Raw genomic sequence first — 20442 nt, forward strand, 5'->3', positions numbered from 1 at the left:
TTTCAAGAACCAACAACATTTCAGAATGGACCTTCCTGGTTTGGTCTCACTTCTGGTCTCCAGTTCTCCCATGCAGGCTGACAAGCAGCTCCATCTCTCACATGGAGGGCAGCCAACACACTTCTTGCTCACACCAAGAGCGGGTGGAATCATTCAGCTCGGCTTTGTCCGCTGCTTCAAGATCTCACCATTCTCAGCCGTTCAGGAAGCTGCCGTTCAGGAAGCCGTTCAGGAAGTCCTCAAACTGGCGACCTTCTGATGTTATCTTTGGGCTAACGGAGGCTCTACCCTCTAGACCAGACCTCCTGCCCGAAATATGGGCTAGAGCTAGTCTTCGGACCTACTTTGTGGCCATGATGGCAGCAAAATAAAAAACAAAAAGGCTTACTTCTCTGCCACCTTTCGTCTGCAGAAAGCCATCTGCAGTGGAGAGGAGTTGACCTGGCTCGGGAGATTCCTGAATGAAACTGAGTATTTCAAGTCTTTTCAATCTAACCTCAAGCCTGATCGTGGGCCTGAAATGGATATGGTCACTTTAATGGAGGATCTGTGCAAGCAGCTGGACAGAGGAAGTGCATCCCATTTTTGGTTTGGTTTTGCTGGACCTGTCAGTAGCAATTGATACCATTGACCATGGGGTTTTTTGGACTGCCTTGCTGGGATTGGGCTGGCATGCAACACTTTATGGTGACTGCTATCCTTTTTAGGAGGTTGATTCCAGAAAGTGGTGCTGGGGAAGTCCTACTCAGTATCATGACCATTGGCCTATGGTGTCCTGCAGGGATCTATCTTTTCTCCATTTTCTAGGATACCTACATGAAACTGTTAGAAGTGATAAACTGCCCAACAAAAGACAGAACTGAGACATAGTGCTTCTCTTCAATAATACCTAGTGTTTGATTAAAACATGGATGGAAGGTTGACAATGGATTTCATTATTGTGGAACTGGGACTGACTTCTGATCAAGAGTTAGCAGTTTGTGGATGGATGTGGTGGTTATAAATACTGAAAATATGGATCATTTGGTGAATAATTGTGTCCATTATATTCTAGTTGATACCAATAAATATGAAAAAGATGAAGTCCATTTTGTTAGCAAGTGTTGGGGTTGTAAGGTTGGCTTGGGGTTTTTTGCAACAGTTTCAGTTCAATTGAAATTAACAAGAAATCTCCAGTCATTTTTGGTTGACCACAGTTATTGGGAAATGTGCAACTAATTAGTTAACATGTACAGTATTCATATTTTGTAAACTTAATTTCAGAATCTGTATAATAATTCTTATTTTGGGGTACTTGGTGGCAAATGTGTATTTAGCCTTGTTTGATCTATGAAATGGAAGCACGTAACTAACTTTTGTATTTTCACAGGACATTGTATAAATAATATTGGGTTTCGGCAATAATTTGTGTTTGTGTGATAAATGAGATTTCTTATTGATTCCAGTAAGCAAGACATAAACTCTTAATTGATTTCAGTGTTTTGAGGATACTGTGGAACCGATTTAAGGTTTTGTGTGGTATTTTGCTGGTGAGTACAGACTCTGGAAAATGTTCAGTTAATTAACAATATCATAGTTCTGAGCATTGTGGAACTGTTAGAGCTTTTGAAATAGTAGTGTTGCAATATATGTATTTTCTTTTAAAATATTTATATTTGACTTTCAAGTCTCAGTGGGAAGCGCAAGATTACAAAAAAGTAGATTTTTTAAAGCTTACAAGTTAAAAAAAACATAGGAAATGCAATTTAACAAAATCAATTTTTTTTTAAAAAGCATCAGAGTAACAGAGCAGACTAGTAATTGGCAAAAGTCTACAACTATACAGAGGCAGTTTATTGACCAAGGAGAGAATAAAAATACCAGCACTGAGGGAGCTGTTCCAATGTTCAGCAGGAAGGGATTCCACAAGTTGGGCTTCACAGCTAAGAAGGTCCTAGCATGAGTCTTATCTCCAAAGGAGATGGCACCTGCAATGTGTATTGAGTTGTTGGCAACCTTCAGTCTTGAAAGTCTATGGTATCGCGCTCTGAAAGGTGGTTCTGGAACAGCGTCTAGTGTGGCTGAAAAGGCCAATTTGGGAGTGACAATCCCTTCCACATTGGGAGCAAGTGCAGTCTGTCCCTGGTCTGTCTCCCTGGCTATGGGTCTTCCTTCTTTGCCTCTTTGCCTCAGACTGTTGGCCAAGTGTTTCTTCAAACTGGGAAAGGCCATGCTGCACAGCCTGCCTCCGAGCAGGCCGCTCAGAAGCCAGGGTTTCCCACCTCTTGAGGTCCACTCCTAAGGCCTTCAGATCCCTCTTGCAGATGTCCTTGTATCGCAGCTGTGGTCCACCTGTAGGGTGCTTTCCTTGCACGAGTTCTCCATAGAGGAGATCCTTTGGGATCCGGCCATCATCCATTCTCACTACAAGTGTATTAATGTCGTGATTATTGTCGTGACATGTAATGTCTCATTAATGTGTATTAATGATTTGAAAATTACCATTCAGCAATCTGCTGCAGTTTTCCCCTTAAATATAAGGGATCCCTGCTTTATTATATTAATCCATTTGCGACCCCATTGTATTGTATAACTAAAGTTGTTTGATCATATACTGAATGTATCGCAAAGCAACAATCCACTGTATCCACTGAGCACACCTTAGGGAGTTGCAGTACATTCACAGGGGTGCCATGGGATGTCACCCTTGAGCCCTCCTACCTGTTTACTTGTTTGCTGCCATCTTGGCTCTCACAAAATATCGTCAGATTCAGGCGCCGCCATCATGGATCTTGTGAGATTTCACGAGATCCACAATGGTGGCACCCATCTGAGCTGGGAAGAAGAGGCTGCAGGGGCACTGTGACTCAGGTAACTTTGGGAACCACTGCGCTAAGAGACTCTGCTAAGAGCCATTTTACCCTGCACATGCCTGATCTTGTCTGATCTCTTGGAAACTAAGCAAGGTCAGGGCTGGTTAGTACTTGGATGGGAGACCGCCTAGGAATACCGGGTGCTGTAGGCTTATACCATAGTCTTTCGAGACTGAAGGTTGCCAACCAAGGGAAAGTGAAAACGGATTTCTGAATAATAATTTTCAGGCTCTTGAATGTAATCCGTGTTTTGTTTTTGTACAAAGAACTTGCAGAAATATGGAAATGGCTTCATTTGGGAAGGCATAAGAACTGGTGGATTACAACAGATACATGGAAAGATGAGCTTCAGTGGTGTTTCATGTAAAGCTTATTATGAACAGATCAGCTGATTATCTCAGAAATATGTGCAGAATTGGAGAGAAGCTCAATGCCAAACTTGTCAGCTTGTGTGTGAACCCGCTGTGCCGACTGCGGATCCTCAGTCCTTATCTGGCACACAGTCGATGTTTACAGAAATGCTAAAAAATACCGGAAGCAGCAATATCTCTGCAGTCCATGAGGCCGTCACATTTCAGTTGTTGCTCCAGAAATAATATTCACGCTTTTGTTGTAGAAATGCACTTCCTTCTCTTGGGATTGTGGGCTGCTGTTTGGGTTTGATAGTATTTATTTATTTAATTTAAAGCATCAGATGTGAACACAAACAGAAAGCAAAGGCGACTCTGAGACATCCTTGAGGGATCGTGAAGTATCCAAAATTGAGTGAGAAGTGGTTGTGCCCATGCTTGTCTGCTTGCAAGGGAAAGCAGGTTTCTGTTAATGCACATTTACCATAAAATAAAACTTTCTTTTTTATAAGTGGAAAGTGTGTGTTGAGGAGGTGCTAGACTTACTGGAACGAAGGACATTTCTCTGTTTGTCTTGAACACACAATTTAGAAGCGCAGAAAGCAAAACAAAAAACAAAAAAAAACCAGAGTTCAAATACATTATCAATCTTGTCACGCTTTCAACAAATCTAACACTGCTAGCTAAACTTGTTTGGATCAGATTGAAGGACACTAGGAAAGTCAGTACCATTTTAATGAGGTGCTGCCTTCTGCATGCTGCAGAATTAGGGAAGTGAAGGTGATCAGGGACAATGAGTGTCAGACACAGGAATGAAGTAGGACTGTCCCAATGGAACTGGGCAAGTTGATGTAGACATTTTCTGAGATTCCCATTTTAAATTCTGCACTTTCTAGATTCAGTGAAGCTGCTTTGCAAGTGAGCTATTTACTAAGCTGCAGCTTAGGTTGTGTTGAATTTGGATGAGATACTGAAGCTGCTGGTTCTCATTCTCTCATTCTCTCTCTCTCTCTCTCTCTCTCTCTCTCTCTCTCTTTCTCTATCTCTAGGTGGACGCATCTGTTCATTTTCTCCTTGCATCGAACAAGTTCAAAGGACCTGCCTGGCTTTGGAGGAACATGGATTTACTGAAATTAATACTTTGGAGATCCTGCTCAGGGTGTACAATGTTAGGACAATTAGCTTGCAAATCCCTGACCTTGGAAAAGCAGGCGAGGATAAATCAGGCACAGAGTTTGACAGGGGCAACCAATCAAATCAAGATGCCTCCTGTGCTAATCTTCAGCAGGGAACTGTGCAATTTAAAAGCGGTATACCGCCCAGAGAAATGGTGGGTCACACTGGATATTTGACCTTTGCTACCAAAAGCCCAATTTAGTTACACAGGCAGAGAGGCCTCTGCTGCCCACACTCCCTCCCTCCCAGTTGAGCATCTGAAGTTTGTGCTCCTCTGGCAATTCCATATATAGTCAGACTGAGTAAGATTATGCTTTTGTTTAAATAGCACGCAGAAGCACTAACCACATCAGCTTCAGCAGTACCCTGCTGTTCTGAAACAGTGCTTGGCTAGGTGTCAGGTAGGAAGATGGATTAGCAGCTAATAGCAGTAGGTTGGAATCTGCAAAGTAAAAGCATTTTGTTGAGGTGATGTCTGCCTCATTTTACAAAAAGGAAAAAAGTCAGGGGGCTTTCTTTGGTTTCCTGGAATTCTGTTTTAATTCTTCCCAGCTAAGAGGGTATACCATGGGAGAGTTGGGTTTTTTTGTTTTTTTTTTAATATTGCTGTTAGGAATTTATTGCTTTCTTTTTTTGTAAGAATGTTGAAAGAAGCTCTGTTGTTTTTAAAGCCTGAGCACAAACCTGTTTCATAGAGCCTGAGTGCAGATGTCACATTCTCTTGTGCTCCAAACATCCTTGGAACATTCTCTGTGTGCAGACATGTCCTGCAATCCTGATTGGACGGGATCTCTCTAACCACCATTTACCAGTGCAGATGTCACTGCAAAATATGGTCTTACAAACCAAAAAGAGAATTAGCACACGTGCACATTCTGCTCTTTCCTGATTTGGGGGATCAGAGAAGATGACCTCTAAATGCAGCCAGAATTGATTCTAAGGCTTGAATTGGCGATGGGTCTTTTTATTTAGCTGAGTTATGCCAGTTTTGCAAGCAGTTTTGGTTTCTAATAACATTACGCTATACAGGAGCAAACCAAGGTAGTGTTTGTCTTGTAAATCAGCTGCTTCTAGTCCTCATTCCTAATGTCCAGGCACAGCTACTTCACAATGTATTTCTGTGTAAGAGATGTGTTCAGGTTGCAGCTAGCAAGCAGTTCATGTGTCGTTCAAATTAATGGGGAAATGCTCTGGCTGTGTTTTTTAGGTCCAGGTGCACTCACAGAGCTCTTGCACATCCAGGTTTCTCAGTTCATATATTGGAGGAGTGCAATCACTACTTATGTCCTTCTGCAGATTGAATCCTTGCATTGGAAAGAAAAGAGGCTCACTTGCAGAAAAAGGTGCACTTGTGCACCCTTCACTCCTTCACCCACTCTCTGAATCAGGATGTCTTTCTGCAGCTGTCAGACTATCGATTTCCATGGTAATCTTCTAGTGGTTTTGGAGACTGGCAGCGCAATCCTAACTTGCACTGGAAGAGGGAGGCCAGCAGGCCTGCCCATATCCAGTGCACGTTTGGAGCTATAAGCAGCTTGGCTTGAGGCAAGGGGAATTGCTTCCCCTTACCCTGGGTAGAGCCGCAGCAGCCACAATGGGTCTACTCGGATCTGCGCCACCTAAAGAGCCATGCTGCCCAGGAACATGGTCAGGATCCGGCAGAAGGGCCGGGTCCTGGTCCCACCCCCAATCTCCCACTGCCTTCCCACAGGCCCACCTGCCCTCCCCCCACCCCAGAACACCTCCTCCCCACCCTCCTAACACCCCCCAAAGACCCCCATACCTTACCTTCCCCCATCATACCTTCCCCTTCCAGCATGGAGGCTGCATCCAGGACAGGCACACATCCCTGCAGCCTCCCAGGTGACACTCGAGGAGGCGCAAACATGCTTTACGGCACATTTACAACCCTCCTGGGCTGGGCCAATGCAATGTTAGGATTGCACTCTGTGTGGCTTTAGCTTGCCATTTCTCAGGCCTTGCAGTCCTGACCACACTGGTCACCTGCACCTCATAACACCCATCAAACTTCCTCCAAAGTTCAGTCAGGCTGGAGATTTAGGGCAGCAAAGGTGACAGTGGGTTAAAGTCCTTGTTTTCTACACTAGTGTCCCAATCCATGTATCCCAATTGGGATACATACCACCATACATGCTGTTTACACTGGAAAAAAGTAATGCTAAAGCTCCAGTGACATAATGTGGGTAGCACTGTGTACTTTGGCCCTCGTTTACCACAGGTGAGGCAATGGTAAAACAGTTCTTGGATTGGACTGCACCTTGGATTGTAGCTGTGGGAGTACAAAATCAAGTGGTCTTCCATATAACAGAAATTCCTTGCACCTACAATTATCAATCTGGGGGAAAGCCTAGGGTGGAACACTTCATACTGATATTCATTGTAGGATGTGCATGGGGTTTTTTTTCCCTTGGAGAAGCATTTCAACCAGGCCACCCTTTACTTGCAGTCTGAAATGATTAACGTTCAGACAGCTTTATCTTCTTCTCTGCTGTTTGGGTGAATTAATCCTTAATACAACTACACACCTGCTGTGTCCTACATGGCAAGGGTTGAGTTCCGTTTAGTTTCTCCCCCTCCTGCAAAAAAAAAAAGTGCCCTTGTTTGATCTGTCTTACATTGATGTCAATTAGTATAAATATTTGATAATAAATTCTCTCCAGACTTCTCATCACCATGCGTACGTGTGTTTAACTGCTTTATCTGCCCTGCGTTTAGATAAAATGCAGTCCGTGAGGTATACCTTTTAATCCACTCCTGGTACAGCCTGTTAAATAAATCCACATGCAAATGTGAAGCCCAGTTTTGCCCTTTTCTTGACGAAAATAAGCACAGCTAAGCTCTTAACGGGTTACGGCCCCGGTGCTAATCTGTAACAGTTTAACAGAAGTTCCACCAATCGCAGCCGCGATGACAGAACAGCTGAGCAGATTAAAAATCAGGGAAGCAAATCATCTGAGCTTGAAGCTGTTACATAAGGTGTTCTATGGCTCCAGCTTTCCTCCTTGGAAGGATGTGGCTGACTTTGTTACACACTGCTCTGAAGGGCTTTCAAGAGGAAGCTGGGTGAAGCTGCTGCATCATTAATGGGGTGGCTAGAACTGCGTGCCTGCAAGGGGAGAGAAAGTGCCTGCATATGTAAACACACAAGCTTTGCTGAACTCAGACTGGGAGGAGCAGCTGGCTCAAACCTTCGAAGGGAAGGAAAATGCTGAGTGGATGCCACCTGTCTGTGCTTAGGATGCCTTGCACTTCATTTGACACCCTTGCATATCTGCTAGATGGTTTGGCATTATGTTCTCATATGTAAAGCTGAGGATGAAATCTTACATCTACTCAAGACCAGCATTCCTCACCGTTTGTCCCCTACTATACCACTTTGCGTGGTCCACCTATTAGAAGTACCACTGAAAGTAACTAGTGATGATGTCATCGCCAGTTATTTCTGGGTTGGGAGGCCAGCTATGACATGACAAACACAAGTAAGAGTTTCAGGGTGGACGGCAGGGCTTTTTCAAGCATGCAAAAAGCATGTTTTGGAGCTCTGCCTGCCAAGCCTCTTACTGCTGTTTGTTGCATCATGTCACTGGCCTTGCTGCCAGGTGTCCAGTGGTCCCACAAGTACCATCCGACACCAACTCAAGTGCCACAGGTGGAACCCATACCACTGGTTGAGCAACGCTGGTTGTAGGGCTTGTGGATCTGCAACGGTTTGTTGTAAGAATGTGAAAAGGAACAGCTATGCTGATGATTGTCTAGCCCCATATGCTCATGTTTGTTTTTGGCTCTTTGCTTCCATGCCTGTTAAATATGGAGGTACCTGCCCCATTTTTCAGTGTAAGATGCATTCTGGCCCGATCCTATCCAACTTTCCAGTACTGATGCAGCTGCAGTTGCAGCCCTGAGGTGAGACAGCAAATGTTCACTTACCTTGAGGAGACCTCTGGGTCTGCCCCTGCATTGCAAGATGGAGCACTCGCCCCATGGGCACGGTTGCATCAGCACTGGAAAGTTGGACAGGATTAGGCCCCGTCCAACTTTCCAGCACTGGTGCAGCCACAACGCAGCCCTGAAGTAAAGGAATAAATGTTCCCATACCTTGAGAAGGCCTCTGTGACCGCCTCCCCACAAGATGCAGTGCACACCCCATTGGCACAGCTGCATTAGCACAGCTGCACCAGCACTGGGAAACTGGATAAGATTTGGCCCTTAGTTGCTAAACACACAAATAGGTCTGAGATGAGGGTGGGAATTGGTGTAATGGCTGCTGATGTGGCAGAAGCGCTGGTGGCTCGCTAAAGCTGTAGAGCACATTTATTCCCCAGTAAAGTTCCCAGGAGGAAGGGAAGGAGAAGTCAGTGAGGTAAAGTGTCACCTTTGCAATCTACCCAATGCTGCTGCTTCTGTTGGAGCTGGGCCTCTCCTTCCATTGCAGAGGTCAGTAGAACCACCAATTGCCCTGTGAGCAGCAGGAGGAGAATCAACAGCAAATCTCTGTTGCTCCTGCATTCGCTGCACTGCAGTGAATTGAGAAGTGCCATAAAAGAGGGCTGTACAGTATCTTTCCTTTTTACTGCAAGCTAGAACATCAAACATAGTGGAAATAAAATGCCCAGCAATTTTTTTTCTCCAGTACTGAAGGAAAAATCAGTCTTCACAGAAATATCGGCTTCCTTGTACTGTAAAAATTCCATTATTAATCTTATTTTCCAGGTAATCTACTTTTTCAACCATGTTGTGCCTCCTCCTTGATTTCCTGCTGCTAAAAGAAGATGCAGCTCTGAGTAGCTCAGGTTTGTAGTAAGGTGGGTGGGTTCTGTGCAGTGAGAGACTGTACTTATTCAATTCAATTTCCTATAAATTGATTCTAGACTGCTGGAGAACCTGTGACAGATGTGTCAGGCAGCACATTTCTCAGACTGGGTTGAGTGTCAGACATTTGCCTGCAAGATGATCTCAAGCTAAACTGGGAGAAAGAAAGACAATTGCAAACTGCCCCCCACTAAATATGAGAGAACCACTGATTAAAATGTGCCTCTTTACTCAGGCTGGTGAACAAGGGTAAGAGCCCTGCGGCTAATGATGCTCACTTGCTCCCAGATCTGCCCTGTCCCAGGGCCAAAGCATTCATTACCATTATGAATACAAAAGCTGGTCAAGAAAGCCTTCCTCCCAGATGCATGAAGACTTCCCCAAAGCCTATTACATGTAGTGTTCCAGGAGGAAAAGGTCAAAGCTCCAGCTGAGTTCAGTCACAAAGAACCAGGTGAAGACTCTCAACAGGAGGTTTATTGGACAGGAATAATACAAGGAGGAATTTAAAAAAACAAAAAACTAGAAGTATTTGAAAATGGTGTTATTTACCTTACTCAGAAGTAAGCCTATTGTGTTCAATAAGACTTAAACCTATCTTACACACCTAGGCTTCCAACATAGTTTGGGTAGCAGAAGTGCCCAGATGTGGTTCTTGGCCAAAGGAAAACAGGTGATTGCAGGGGAAAAATAAATCAAAACAACCCCCTTACACGTCTAGCTCACTGATTCATAACTGTGCTTGCATCAGTCTTCCACTTTGGCCTCTATTGCACTTCATTGACCCTATGGAGGGAGGTGGAATTCCCTGCCTGCAGATGAGCTCTTTAGAAGCCAGCTTGGAACGCACCCAGGGGTCCTTGGCCTTGATCTTTGGCAACCTAGATTTGATGAGTCATTGTCCCATCAGATGCAATGATTTATTACCACTTGGGCATCTAATTCCACCTCCTGAGCTACCCTGGTGGGCTTGGGTGTCTAATTAGTTGGCATCTGGATATTCTTGCTGGGTCGAGACAATGGAAATGACCAGTTCAAAAAATAAAAGACCTGTCTGCCTGGTCGGGCAGTCCTTCTGGAATGATAATGGTATCAGGGAAGCCTCTTTCCACTTAAACCTTACATCAAGGTTTCCCTTAAAGGAAAGGGATGCGGACAGAGAGAAACACGCAGTCATCACACCCAGTTAGCAGGTTTTACTTGTAAACCAGCCAGGGAGCTGTTATAGTTGAAAGGCAATCTGTCGATATAGTAAACAGTAGGCAAGTATCTCCATGAACCGAGCTAAACTGCATCACCTGCTAATGTCTGTGGACCAAGTTGCTCTTAAAACACACAGGAACCCGGGCAGTAGAGAAGGCTGGAAATCTTAGGCCAGAGCCACAGTTGCAGCTCACGTGCTACAGCCTGGTCCATAGCGTACGTGCCTTTCCTCACTGCCTGCTCCAACAACACCATCACGCTGGGGAATAGCAGCTTGGCAGGTGAGAGAGTTGAGGTGCCGCTCCTGGTTTTCACAGGAGAGTGATAGAGGATGCAACCTGTTCTGTTTGGCAGCCTTTATTGCTTCCTCTTTAATCTGCTGTTCAGGCAGGGGGTGGCAGGCCTGTCATTCCTCCACTCAAGTCTCAACACGCCTAATTAATTGGAAAGGCTTCTCCAGCATTCCTGACTGGCAGGAAGGTCTCCTGCCTGAAACCTGGTGCTTGCTGTGTGGTTGAGATGGCTTGCGATGGCTAGCTCTGTGCAGCCTTGGTCAGTCAGAAAGGTCAGAGGTCCATGACAGATCCATGGCTGAAGCTGATCCTGTAGATTGCCTGGGTGGGAGTCTGATAGGAGCCATGTATAAGCTGCTCTGACTTTTTCAAAGAAGAATAGGGTATAAACTTAATAACTGGGAACAAAAAGGACCTGCAACAAAAATGTTTTATCTCCACCATCTTGGCTGTGGCTCTTTTTCTTTTTCCAGCTGAAGCCCAAACATGTCATGACGCTAAAAATGAGCAGGAAGCAGATCAACTCAGTTCACGTCCACAGTGAGCCACAGACTGAAGGAGGGTGAAGGGGTGCCCCAAATCCACTGCCCCCTGCCATCCAACACTGGCACAAGCCACATCTGCATGTTTCGTGACTGGTTCGGCCCTGACCCATAGGGTGTATGACCCTACAACTGCTCCACCAGGCCGCTGGATCACCTCCATCAGGCCACTGAATCACCAGTAAGAGGTAGCCATGTTTGCAGTCAGCTTTAATGGCCCTCACTTCTCTTGAAAATATAATATTTTAAGTGTTGGAATGGTTCTACATCAGTTTAGGCCACCAGGTCCATCAAGCCCTGCTGATGGACCCAGCAGCAGTTTCTTAGAGTACATGCAACCCATTCAGCTGTTCAAGTCCAGCATGGAATTTCTACCCCAGGACATCATGGGATGTCACTTAGGTAGACAAAACTGGCAGATCTGCCCATCTCTGCCGATATAGTTTGGGGACAAGGAGCAACACACCCATGTCCACAGCTGCTCCAAAGATGAAAATGTGTGGGAAATGCTGACCTCACTATAATTATTTCTGCAGTATTTTCACAACTCTTACCTTTTAAGAACATACAATTATAAAGCGTGCCTTATATTTCCCTGGCCAAGGTCCATCAAGCTCTGCAACATGCTCAGGACTTGTTGGAGGTGGCCATTCTCTGTCGCTTGTCTGCAGCTTCGGATGCTTAGAGAGTTGTGTTCACTCTCCTAAAACAAAAAAAAATCACATTTTCAATCTGCATGCAAAATGTGCAGCAAGAAGGAGAAATCTTATGAGGTTAATTAAGCAAATGAATTATTGCTATTTGCATAATTCTGTTTCCACCACTTATAGGAGAAACACAGCACTATGCTGGCCACCGAAGCCCTGTTCACTGAAAATCCTCCTTAGCTCCAGAGAATTTACCACACGTTGTTCACACACTTGCAAGCCTCTTTGAGGCCATAAGAGTCTGCCATGGACGACAGCTTGGTCAATGCCTAGCTAAATGCAGCCATCATACTCAGACGCAGTAAACTTCTGATTACAGGGATGAGAAGCAGCTATCTGCAGTTACCAGATTCAAATTACAAGAAAAGCCCATGCTGAATCAGGCCAAGGGCCCATCCTGCACCGATTCCCACAGTGGTCCACCAGAGGCCTCTGAGAAGTCCACAAGTGGAAGAGAAAAGTATGCCTTTTTTTGCACCGCTACTCCCCTGCAACTAGTATTCAGAGCTGAACTCAGAGGTAGTGAATAGTCATCACAACCAACAGGCATTGATAGACCTGTCCTCCATGAGTTTGTCCAACTCCCTTTTCAAGCCATTTCAGCTTTAGCTTTCCCACCATCACAATATGCTCTCTGAAGAGCAGTATCCAGAACTGGGCACAGTATTCCAAATGTGGGGGCACCACAGACTTGTGCAGGAGTAATATCATCCCAGCAGTCGTATTCTCAATCCCCGTCCTAATGGCCCCCAGCATGGAATTTGCCATCTTCACGGCTGCTACGCACTGAACTGACATTTGCTTGTAGCTGTCCGTTCTGTGCCGTTCCCCCACCCATTCGCAGCCCAACCTACCTCACAGGGTTGCTGTGAGAATAAATGGGAGAAACTATGCAGCCCCTGCAAGCTCCTTGTTGGAAAGGGATCAATATAGTAAATTGGTGGTACTTCCTTGCCAAAACATAGAATCAGGAAGGAATTCACATATGACAACAGTGCCTCTGTATTTTGCAATTTTAACCTCAGTGCTTCATGCACCCATGTTCAAAATGTAATGAGGGTTGTGCATTGGCTCCTCAGAGTTACAGGGATGGAGTCAGAAACAGGTTATTGAGCAGAGCTGTCTATAGGCAGAGTTATTAACACCACAAAGAACCTGCCATAGAACAGTTCAAAGGAATGGGTAACCAGTGCAATCAAATGCTAATTGGGTATATGACACTAATTACACCTTCTTTATACCCTCTGCACATGCAGCTTACTACAGTTAATTAAGCATATTCCCTTAGTAATTGGGTTTTCTTCATGCTGGTTGCTTGGATGGCTGCTTAGTTACTTCGCTAAAAGCCATTCTTGTTGGTGAAGGATGGTGGTGGTTCTTCTAGCCATCCCTTCGCAATATATTTCCAAATATAATTACTTCTTACTCCCACTTGTTGGCTGAATTAGTTTTCTCATTATCAACAGCTACAAGGATTGTCTAATCTCTCCTTTCCAGGTGCCAGGGTTTGTTTAGAAGTATGCCACAAACCAAGATTTGTGGAGGGCTAAAGATTTGGAGGGCTAAAGCTGGCCCTTTGAGGAGTGGCATTTGGTGGGCCATTGTGAGATACAGGAAGCTGGACTAGATGGGCCTATGGCCTGATCCAGTGGGGCTGTTCTTATGTTCTTAAACTACAATTCCCAGGAGGCTTTGCAGGTCTCTTGTTATCTGGTGTGCTCCCTGGGGCATTTGGTGGGCCGCTGTGAGAAACAGGAAGCTGGGCCTATGGCCTGATCCAGTGGGGCTGTTCTTATGTTCTTAAACTACAATTCCCAGGAGGCTTTGCAGGTCTCTTGTTATCTGGTGTGCTCCCTGGGGCATTTGGTGGGCCGCTGTGAGATACAGGAAGCTGGACTAGATGGGCCTATGGCCTGATCCAGTGGGGCTGTTCTTATGTTCTTATGAGTGCAAATTGACTCTTTTGTCCCAAGGCAAAAGATGTGTGTATACGGAGGGACTGATTACAATGCAATGTAACCGATTACAATGCAACCGATTACAATGCAATGTAACAATTGCATTACAATGCAATGTAATGCTGCAGCAATGTAACCTGCAGGCATTCCACTTTGCAAGACTTTGCATTCCAGACTCCCCCTCCCATTCACACCTCAGTTAGAATAATTAGTACATACTGTACAATGTTGCTGCTCGAGATATTAAGAGCTTTGCTTTGACATAGGTGTTATGGGAAAAAGCAGAGGGATGAAGGAATTCTAAATGAGATAGCAGTAGAAAACACCCTCAAAGGAATTGCACAGCAAAGGTGTGGGAGGTGAACAGTTTGGAAATGTGGGGACAGCACAGGTTAGAGAACAGGGGTGTCAAACACAAGGACTGTGGGCCGAATGTGGCCCTCAGAAGTCATTTATCTGGCCCCGATTACGACTTGATAATTGTGCTCTCTCATGTCTTCAAACAGTAGTTGGCAACCTTCAGTCTCAAAAGACTATGGTATCGCACTCTGAAAGGTGGTTCTGGAACAGCGTCTAGTGTGGCTGAAAAGGCCGATTCGGGAGTGACAATCCCTTCCACACTGGGAGCAAGTGCAGTCTGTCCCTGGCCTGTCTCCCTGGCTGTGGGCCTTCCTTCTTTGCCTCTTTGCCTCAGACTGTTGGCAAAGTGTCTCTTCAAACTGGGAAAGGCCATGCTGCACAGCCTGCCTCCAAGCGGGCCGCTCAGAGGCCAGGGTTTCCCACTTGTTGAGGTCCACTCCTAAGGCCTTCAGATCCCTCTTGCAGATGTCCTTGTATCGCAGCTGTGGTCTACCTGTAGGGCGCTTTCCTTGCACGAGTTCTCCATAGAGGAGAACCTTATCTTCAAAATATAAACAAGATTTGCATATTTTCTCATATGTCCTTTGCAGTTAATGAGTTTCTGTGTGAGAACAAAGTGCTTATCTTTGGCCATCATCTGCTTAATGGTGTCACTTCCAGCCCTCAGCAGGCAACATGAATGCTAACTTCAGCCCTCTGTATGAAAGGAGTTTGACGTTCCTGTTATAGAAGGAAAAGGAAATCTCAGTGAACTATTATCAGGGGTGCTTCGAATTGCTTGCCCATCTGCAAATTTCTCCATGCACAGGCAAAATCATCCATGGATTACCATCAGCTCCCAATATTCATTCATTCAGCCTTTTTGCCCCAAGGGGACCCAAGGCGGCTTACAATTCAAATAAGAAATACTAAAATAATAAAACAAAATTTAAAAATGACAGTATAATAATTTATAAAACAACCTAAAAACAAATTACGCTGAATTTGTGGAAGGGAAAACGACAGCAGGGCATATGAGCAAAGACAAATTTCTCTCGGAAGCTAAGCAGGGTCAGGCCTGGTTAGTACTTGGATGGGAGACCGCTTGGGAATACTGGGTGCTTTAGGCTTATACCATAGTCTTTCGAGACTGAAGGTTGCCAACCGTTCACTTGTGTAGCACACGTGCAGCACAATCCTAACTTGCGCTGGAACAGGCAGGCTAGGAGGCCTGTGCTGTATCCAGCGCAAGATTGGGGCAGAAGTTGCTCAGTCAGAGGCAAGGGGAAACTCTTACCCCTTACCCTCGGGTAAGCCACCACAGCCCCAATGGGTCTCCTTGGACCTGGGCCACCGCAGGAGGTGGCACAAGCCTGAGAAAAACAGAGGGGCTTTGGGCCACTCCATGCTGCTTGGGAAATGGAGTTGGGATCTAGCATAACTGCTGGATCCCAGCCCTGCCGCCTGCTCCCCACCCACCCGCTCCCAGGAATGCCCTCTGCCCTCCCTCCCCCTACCCCAGAATGCCTCCCTCCTACCTCCCTCTCCCCAGACCTGCATTGGCCGAGCTTGGTTGACGCAACCCTCCCTCCCCAGGTCAGCAAGGAGACCGGATGCGTCCCTGCACCAGCCCAGCTGGTGCAGGGAGTTTGTGACTCCCGAGGAGGCACAAACGTGCTTTATGGCACTTTGAGAAACTTCTAGGCCAGAGCAAGTCTCTTTAACCGGCGTATGACACAGGTTTGCATCCTCACAGTCTTCACCTACTTGCAAACTGATTCCTGAATGAGAAAATCTACAAATTGCTTCTCTGGCCTACCACCGTCTATCCAGGGAGAAAAGATTGGTTGGCGACCTTCAGTCTCGAAAGACTATGGTATAAGCCTACAGCACCCAGTATTCCCAGGCAGTCTCCCATCCAAGTACTAACCAGGCCTGACCCTGCTTAGCTTCCAAGATCAGACGAGATTGGGCATGTGCAGGGTAATAGTTGCTGCATTAATCTTTTAATTTAGCACACTGATGAATAGATGGAAAGCAGCAGCTGACAATCTATGATTAAGCACCTCCTGGACCAGGTGGCTATGAAGCAATTCAGTGTAAGCTATGAATGATTTATACAGCAGTACAAACAAATTTCTCCAAGCTGCTGATGAATGCTGGCGTCATCGCAAGGCCTGCATGGCTGTGGAGCATGTGCCCTTGTGTAGTAGGAAGCTATCTGCAGTGGAGGAGACTGAGGAACAAATATGCCTCTGCAAGGATCCCCGAGACACATCAGCAGTGGCCCTTTGCCTTTCCACAAAGCCAGCATGGCCAGAAATATGAAACATATACGAAACATAAACAAAATCAAAGTGGATGGAGGTGGGTAGGTTTTTCAGGCTAAGCTGCTCTATGGAGACCACTTCAAATCACTCCATGCTCTTTCCACATGACAAAGCATTCCTGTGCCTTGGCTCTCAATGACAGAGTGTTGCTACACCAGCATACATATCCAAAAATATTTGCCCTATGACAAAAATGACTCCATGCTTACTGCACAGCAGACAGAGTTTATGTTATTGATTGCACTTATATATTATCCTTCCTCCAAGAAGTTTAAACCAGCATCCTTGGTTCTCTCCTGTCCCATTTTATTATCACATTTTATCATCACCCTCTGTAGCACGTTATCCTGGGTGATGGCAACTGGTTCAAGGTCATCCAGCAAGTTTCATGACTGAGTGGGGATTTGAACCCACTTCTACTCTAATCACTACACCATGTTGTCTCCCTTTGCATGCACCAGAGAAAAGACTAAGGAATTAATGGGTAAGAGAAATTGCAGTTGCTGCTTTTCCTACTAAATTCATGAATGGTTGGCAACCTTCAGTCTCGAAAGACTATGGTATAAGCCTACAGCACCCGGTATTCCCATGCGGTCTCCCATCCAAGTACTAACCAGGCCTGACCCTGCTTAGCTTCCGAGATCAGACAAGATCGGGCATGTGCAGGGTAACAGTTTGAAAGAAACAGCAGGTCTCTGGACTACATAAGTGCGGTCAGTGCTCACACCTAAAACAATAGGGAAGGTAGGTTAAAAAATTTTTTAATAAATAAAATGTGTATATTCTTATTTTATGAACTACATCTGAAGTAACCTTCAGTTCCTCTAACTTACATTACTCTATCATTAAAATATGTTACAGCAAAAATGGAGCTGAGAATCTCATTCATGCTAATAACAGAGAAAACTGGACAAGAGTAGGTGTGTATTATACAAGGTTACCTTATAAAATTGTAATTTTATATATTCATACATCGTTTGTGTAAATGCCTCCTTAAATATTGCTGCAGTCTCTGAAAGGCAAGGGAGTGTACTTCCCATGACCGCTTGCTCTGTGGCAGTGAAGTAGCTAGAAGGGGTGCAAAGCACTAAGTTGTACAGGTAGCCTCAATGCAGCATGAAAGGGGCCCCTCCCCCTACCCTTTGGAGCCATTCCAGGTGGTGGGAGCAAAACAGATGTGTACAGTTGGCTCCTAGGGGGAGGGAACTCTTGCATGCTGCAGTGAGGCTCCCTGCAAAACTTAGTGCTTTGCACCCCCTCTACCTACGCCACTGCTCCGTGGTGCTGGAGTTCCCAAAATTCAGCGTGCTGCGTGCAATGCATGTGTTGGTGGGTGGGGTGGCTGAAGTAAGGATAAACAACAGGGATTAGGCAAAAGGCTTAAAGTTGTTACCACAGAGTGTTGCCACAGACACTGTCTTACCAGAAGTAATGCTATTGGATGAACAAATTCAGTGACAAGAATTGGTTGGGTATTGGTCCACTGAAGAAAGTGAATGGCAAAAAAGCTCTTGGGAGTAAATACCTGAAGGTCACAGCTTCAAAGGTGATGCAGAGGAGAAAGAATAATAAGGGCATTTTAAAGGGAGGCAACTGCTTTGTCATGGCTTGAATACACCCACTTTCCAAAGAAGCCTGAAGGTCAATCCTGTGCTTTAGAATGAACATTGTACAAATGGAAATGAAAAGCTCACCTGGTGTACGTTACCATAGAGGCAAAGTTCATTTTAGCACAGGTAACAGATCAGTAAAGATCTTATCGGCACTGCAAGGCAATAGCATTGTTTGTTCCTTTCATAGCTCATGTAGACTGGCAGGAAAAGGGGACTGGAGAAAATGATTTCATGCTACCAAATACAGGGGGATGAACTGTTGCCACAGGTTATCCAGTCCTGCACACTGCACTGAACAGCTGTTACCATGGCTAGATGCCACTACACAGTTTGACTCTCCTGTTTTACTAGGATGGGGGGGGGGGAATATCACAAAATAACTATATTGTAGTGTTGCCCGACACACTTCCATATTCACATGTACATGGTGCTGGGTGCATGCCAGGTAAGCACCACCCAGACCACTCTCATGACATTTTGCTTGGGCTGGGGGCCAGAAAGCATCCAGTTCTATAGGCCTTATGGGAAAACCCCAATGTTGGCTGTGCAAAGCATCACCCCCACTCTCTACTCCAGCTAGCTATCTGGCTCAAGGGCGCTTTTTGAGTTCATCCCACAATAATCTCTCTGTTTCCCTATAAGTATTGGCAACCTTCAGTCTCGAAAGACTATGGTATCGCGCTCTGAAAGGTGGTTCTGGCACAGCGTCTAGTGTGGCTGAAAAGGCCAATCCGGGAGTGACAATCCCTTCCACACTGGGAGCAAGTGCAGTCTGTCCCTGGTCTGTCTCCCTGGCTATGGGCCTTCCTTCTTTGCCTCTTTGCCTCAGACCCATTGCCCAATCTCTGCAATGGGTGCTTTTCCACCAACTCCTCTCTGAGCCTCACCAGTCCTCACAGACCTGCTCTCAGGTTGTACTCAGTGGCGTAGCTAATGAACATGTAGCCTGCTGCAGAGCTCAGAATGATGCCCTGGAAGTGATGTCACAACTGGACATGACATCACACCTGGGCTTTTTTAAAAGTGCAGATTGGGGGGAAACCTGCCTCCTACCCCCAGCAGCTCACCACTCAATTGATCTGCCACATCCCACCAGCCAGTGGCATAGCTAAGGCAGCTATCTGCTACCTAGAATCAGAGATTCTGTAGTCCCCTCTTTATGACAAAATCAAATTTAATTAAGTAAAGAATGGATGATGGATGATGGATTAATGGATGATGGCCGGATCCCAAAGGATCTCCTCTATGGAGAACTCGTGCAAGGAAAGCGCCCTACAGGTAGACCACAGCTTGTTGCCCCCCTAAAGCTTGTTGCCCGGTGCGACTGCTACCCCCTCACCCTCTTAGCTATGCCACTAGTTGTACTTCTGTCTCTGTCCTTCTAATTCCTTCCTTAGAGCTTCACCTCTCCCCACCAAGGCCTTCCCCTCCCTGTTCAGGTTAGTGCAGCTATTTTCAACCATTGGAGGCAGGCTGTGCAGCATGGCCTTTCCCAGTTTGAAGAGACACTTTGCCAACAGTCTGAGGCTAAGAGGCAAAGAAGGAAGGCCCATAGCCAGGGAGACAGACCAGGGACAGACTGCACTTGCTCCCGGTGTGGAAGGGATTGTCACTCCCGGATTGGCCTTTTCAGCCACACTAGACGCTGTGCCAGAACCACCTTTCAGAGCGCGATACCATAGTCTTTCGAGACTGAAGGTTGCCAATACAATGTGCGCCATGACACATAGGTGTGCCATGAAAGGTCTGCAGGTGTGCCATGGCAGTTGGGAGCACAGTAGTTGGAAATTGATGAAATCAATGAAAACCTCTTCCAGGTCCTGTGGCTCGATTTCTAGGGCAACTGTCTGTAGTAATGAATCATCTGTCCCTCTTCCTCTGCAAAATGGAGGTGAACGCCTGGATCCGAAGGGGAGGGGGAAGGGCTGCTTGCACACTGTGGTGAGGTTCCTTGCAAATCTTAGTGCTTTGCACCCCCTCTAGCTACTCCACTGCACTAAGGTATAAGGTCCCATGTAAGGTAACTACTGAGTCATATTTGCAGCTGCTGCTGACTTACTGTAAAAGGATGCTTATTTTTTTCTACTGTGTCTTCAGCCAAAAGGACAAGTACCATCCTCACTTTAATTTGGTGAAAGACAGGGTAATACCAGAGTAAACAATTACAGCAGTGATTCCCAAGCTGTGCATCATGGCTCCCTGGAGAGCCTCAGAAACCAGCCAGGGGAGCCACAGAATCCTTGCAAAAA

The 20442-nt window shown here is 45.8% G+C and overlaps 1 protein-coding gene and 2 pseudogenes across 1 annotated transcript in view; 1 reads left to right on the forward strand and 2 right to left on the reverse strand.

Annotated features, from left to right (window-relative positions):
- TRMT61A (tRNA methyltransferase 61A) overlaps positions 1 to 7056 on the forward strand; it is a 52672-nt gene extending 45616 nt beyond the window's left edge. The window contains exon 4 of the mRNA XM_066612292.1: positions 4252 to 7056. Within this exon, the coding sequence (XP_066468389.1) occupies positions 4252 to 4580 (329 nt within the window). The 3' untranslated portion in view covers positions 4581 to 7056. The remainder of the gene's footprint in view (positions 1 to 4251) is intronic.
- Positions 7057 to 16131: 9075 nt separating this feature from the next.
- Positions 16132 to 16251, reverse strand: LOC136637161 (5S ribosomal RNA; annotated as a pseudogene).
- Positions 16252 to 17145: 894 nt separating this feature from the next.
- On the reverse strand, positions 17146 to 17263 carry LOC136637409 (5S ribosomal RNA; annotated as a pseudogene).
- Between the last annotated feature and the right edge of the window lie 3179 nt (positions 17264 to 20442).

This window comes from Tiliqua scincoides, chromosome 1 (assembly GCF_035046505.1).
Source record: "Tiliqua scincoides isolate rTilSci1 chromosome 1, rTilSci1.hap2, whole genome shotgun sequence".
Classification (NCBI taxonomy): Eukaryota; Metazoa; Chordata; class Lepidosauria; order Squamata; family Scincidae; genus Tiliqua; species Tiliqua scincoides.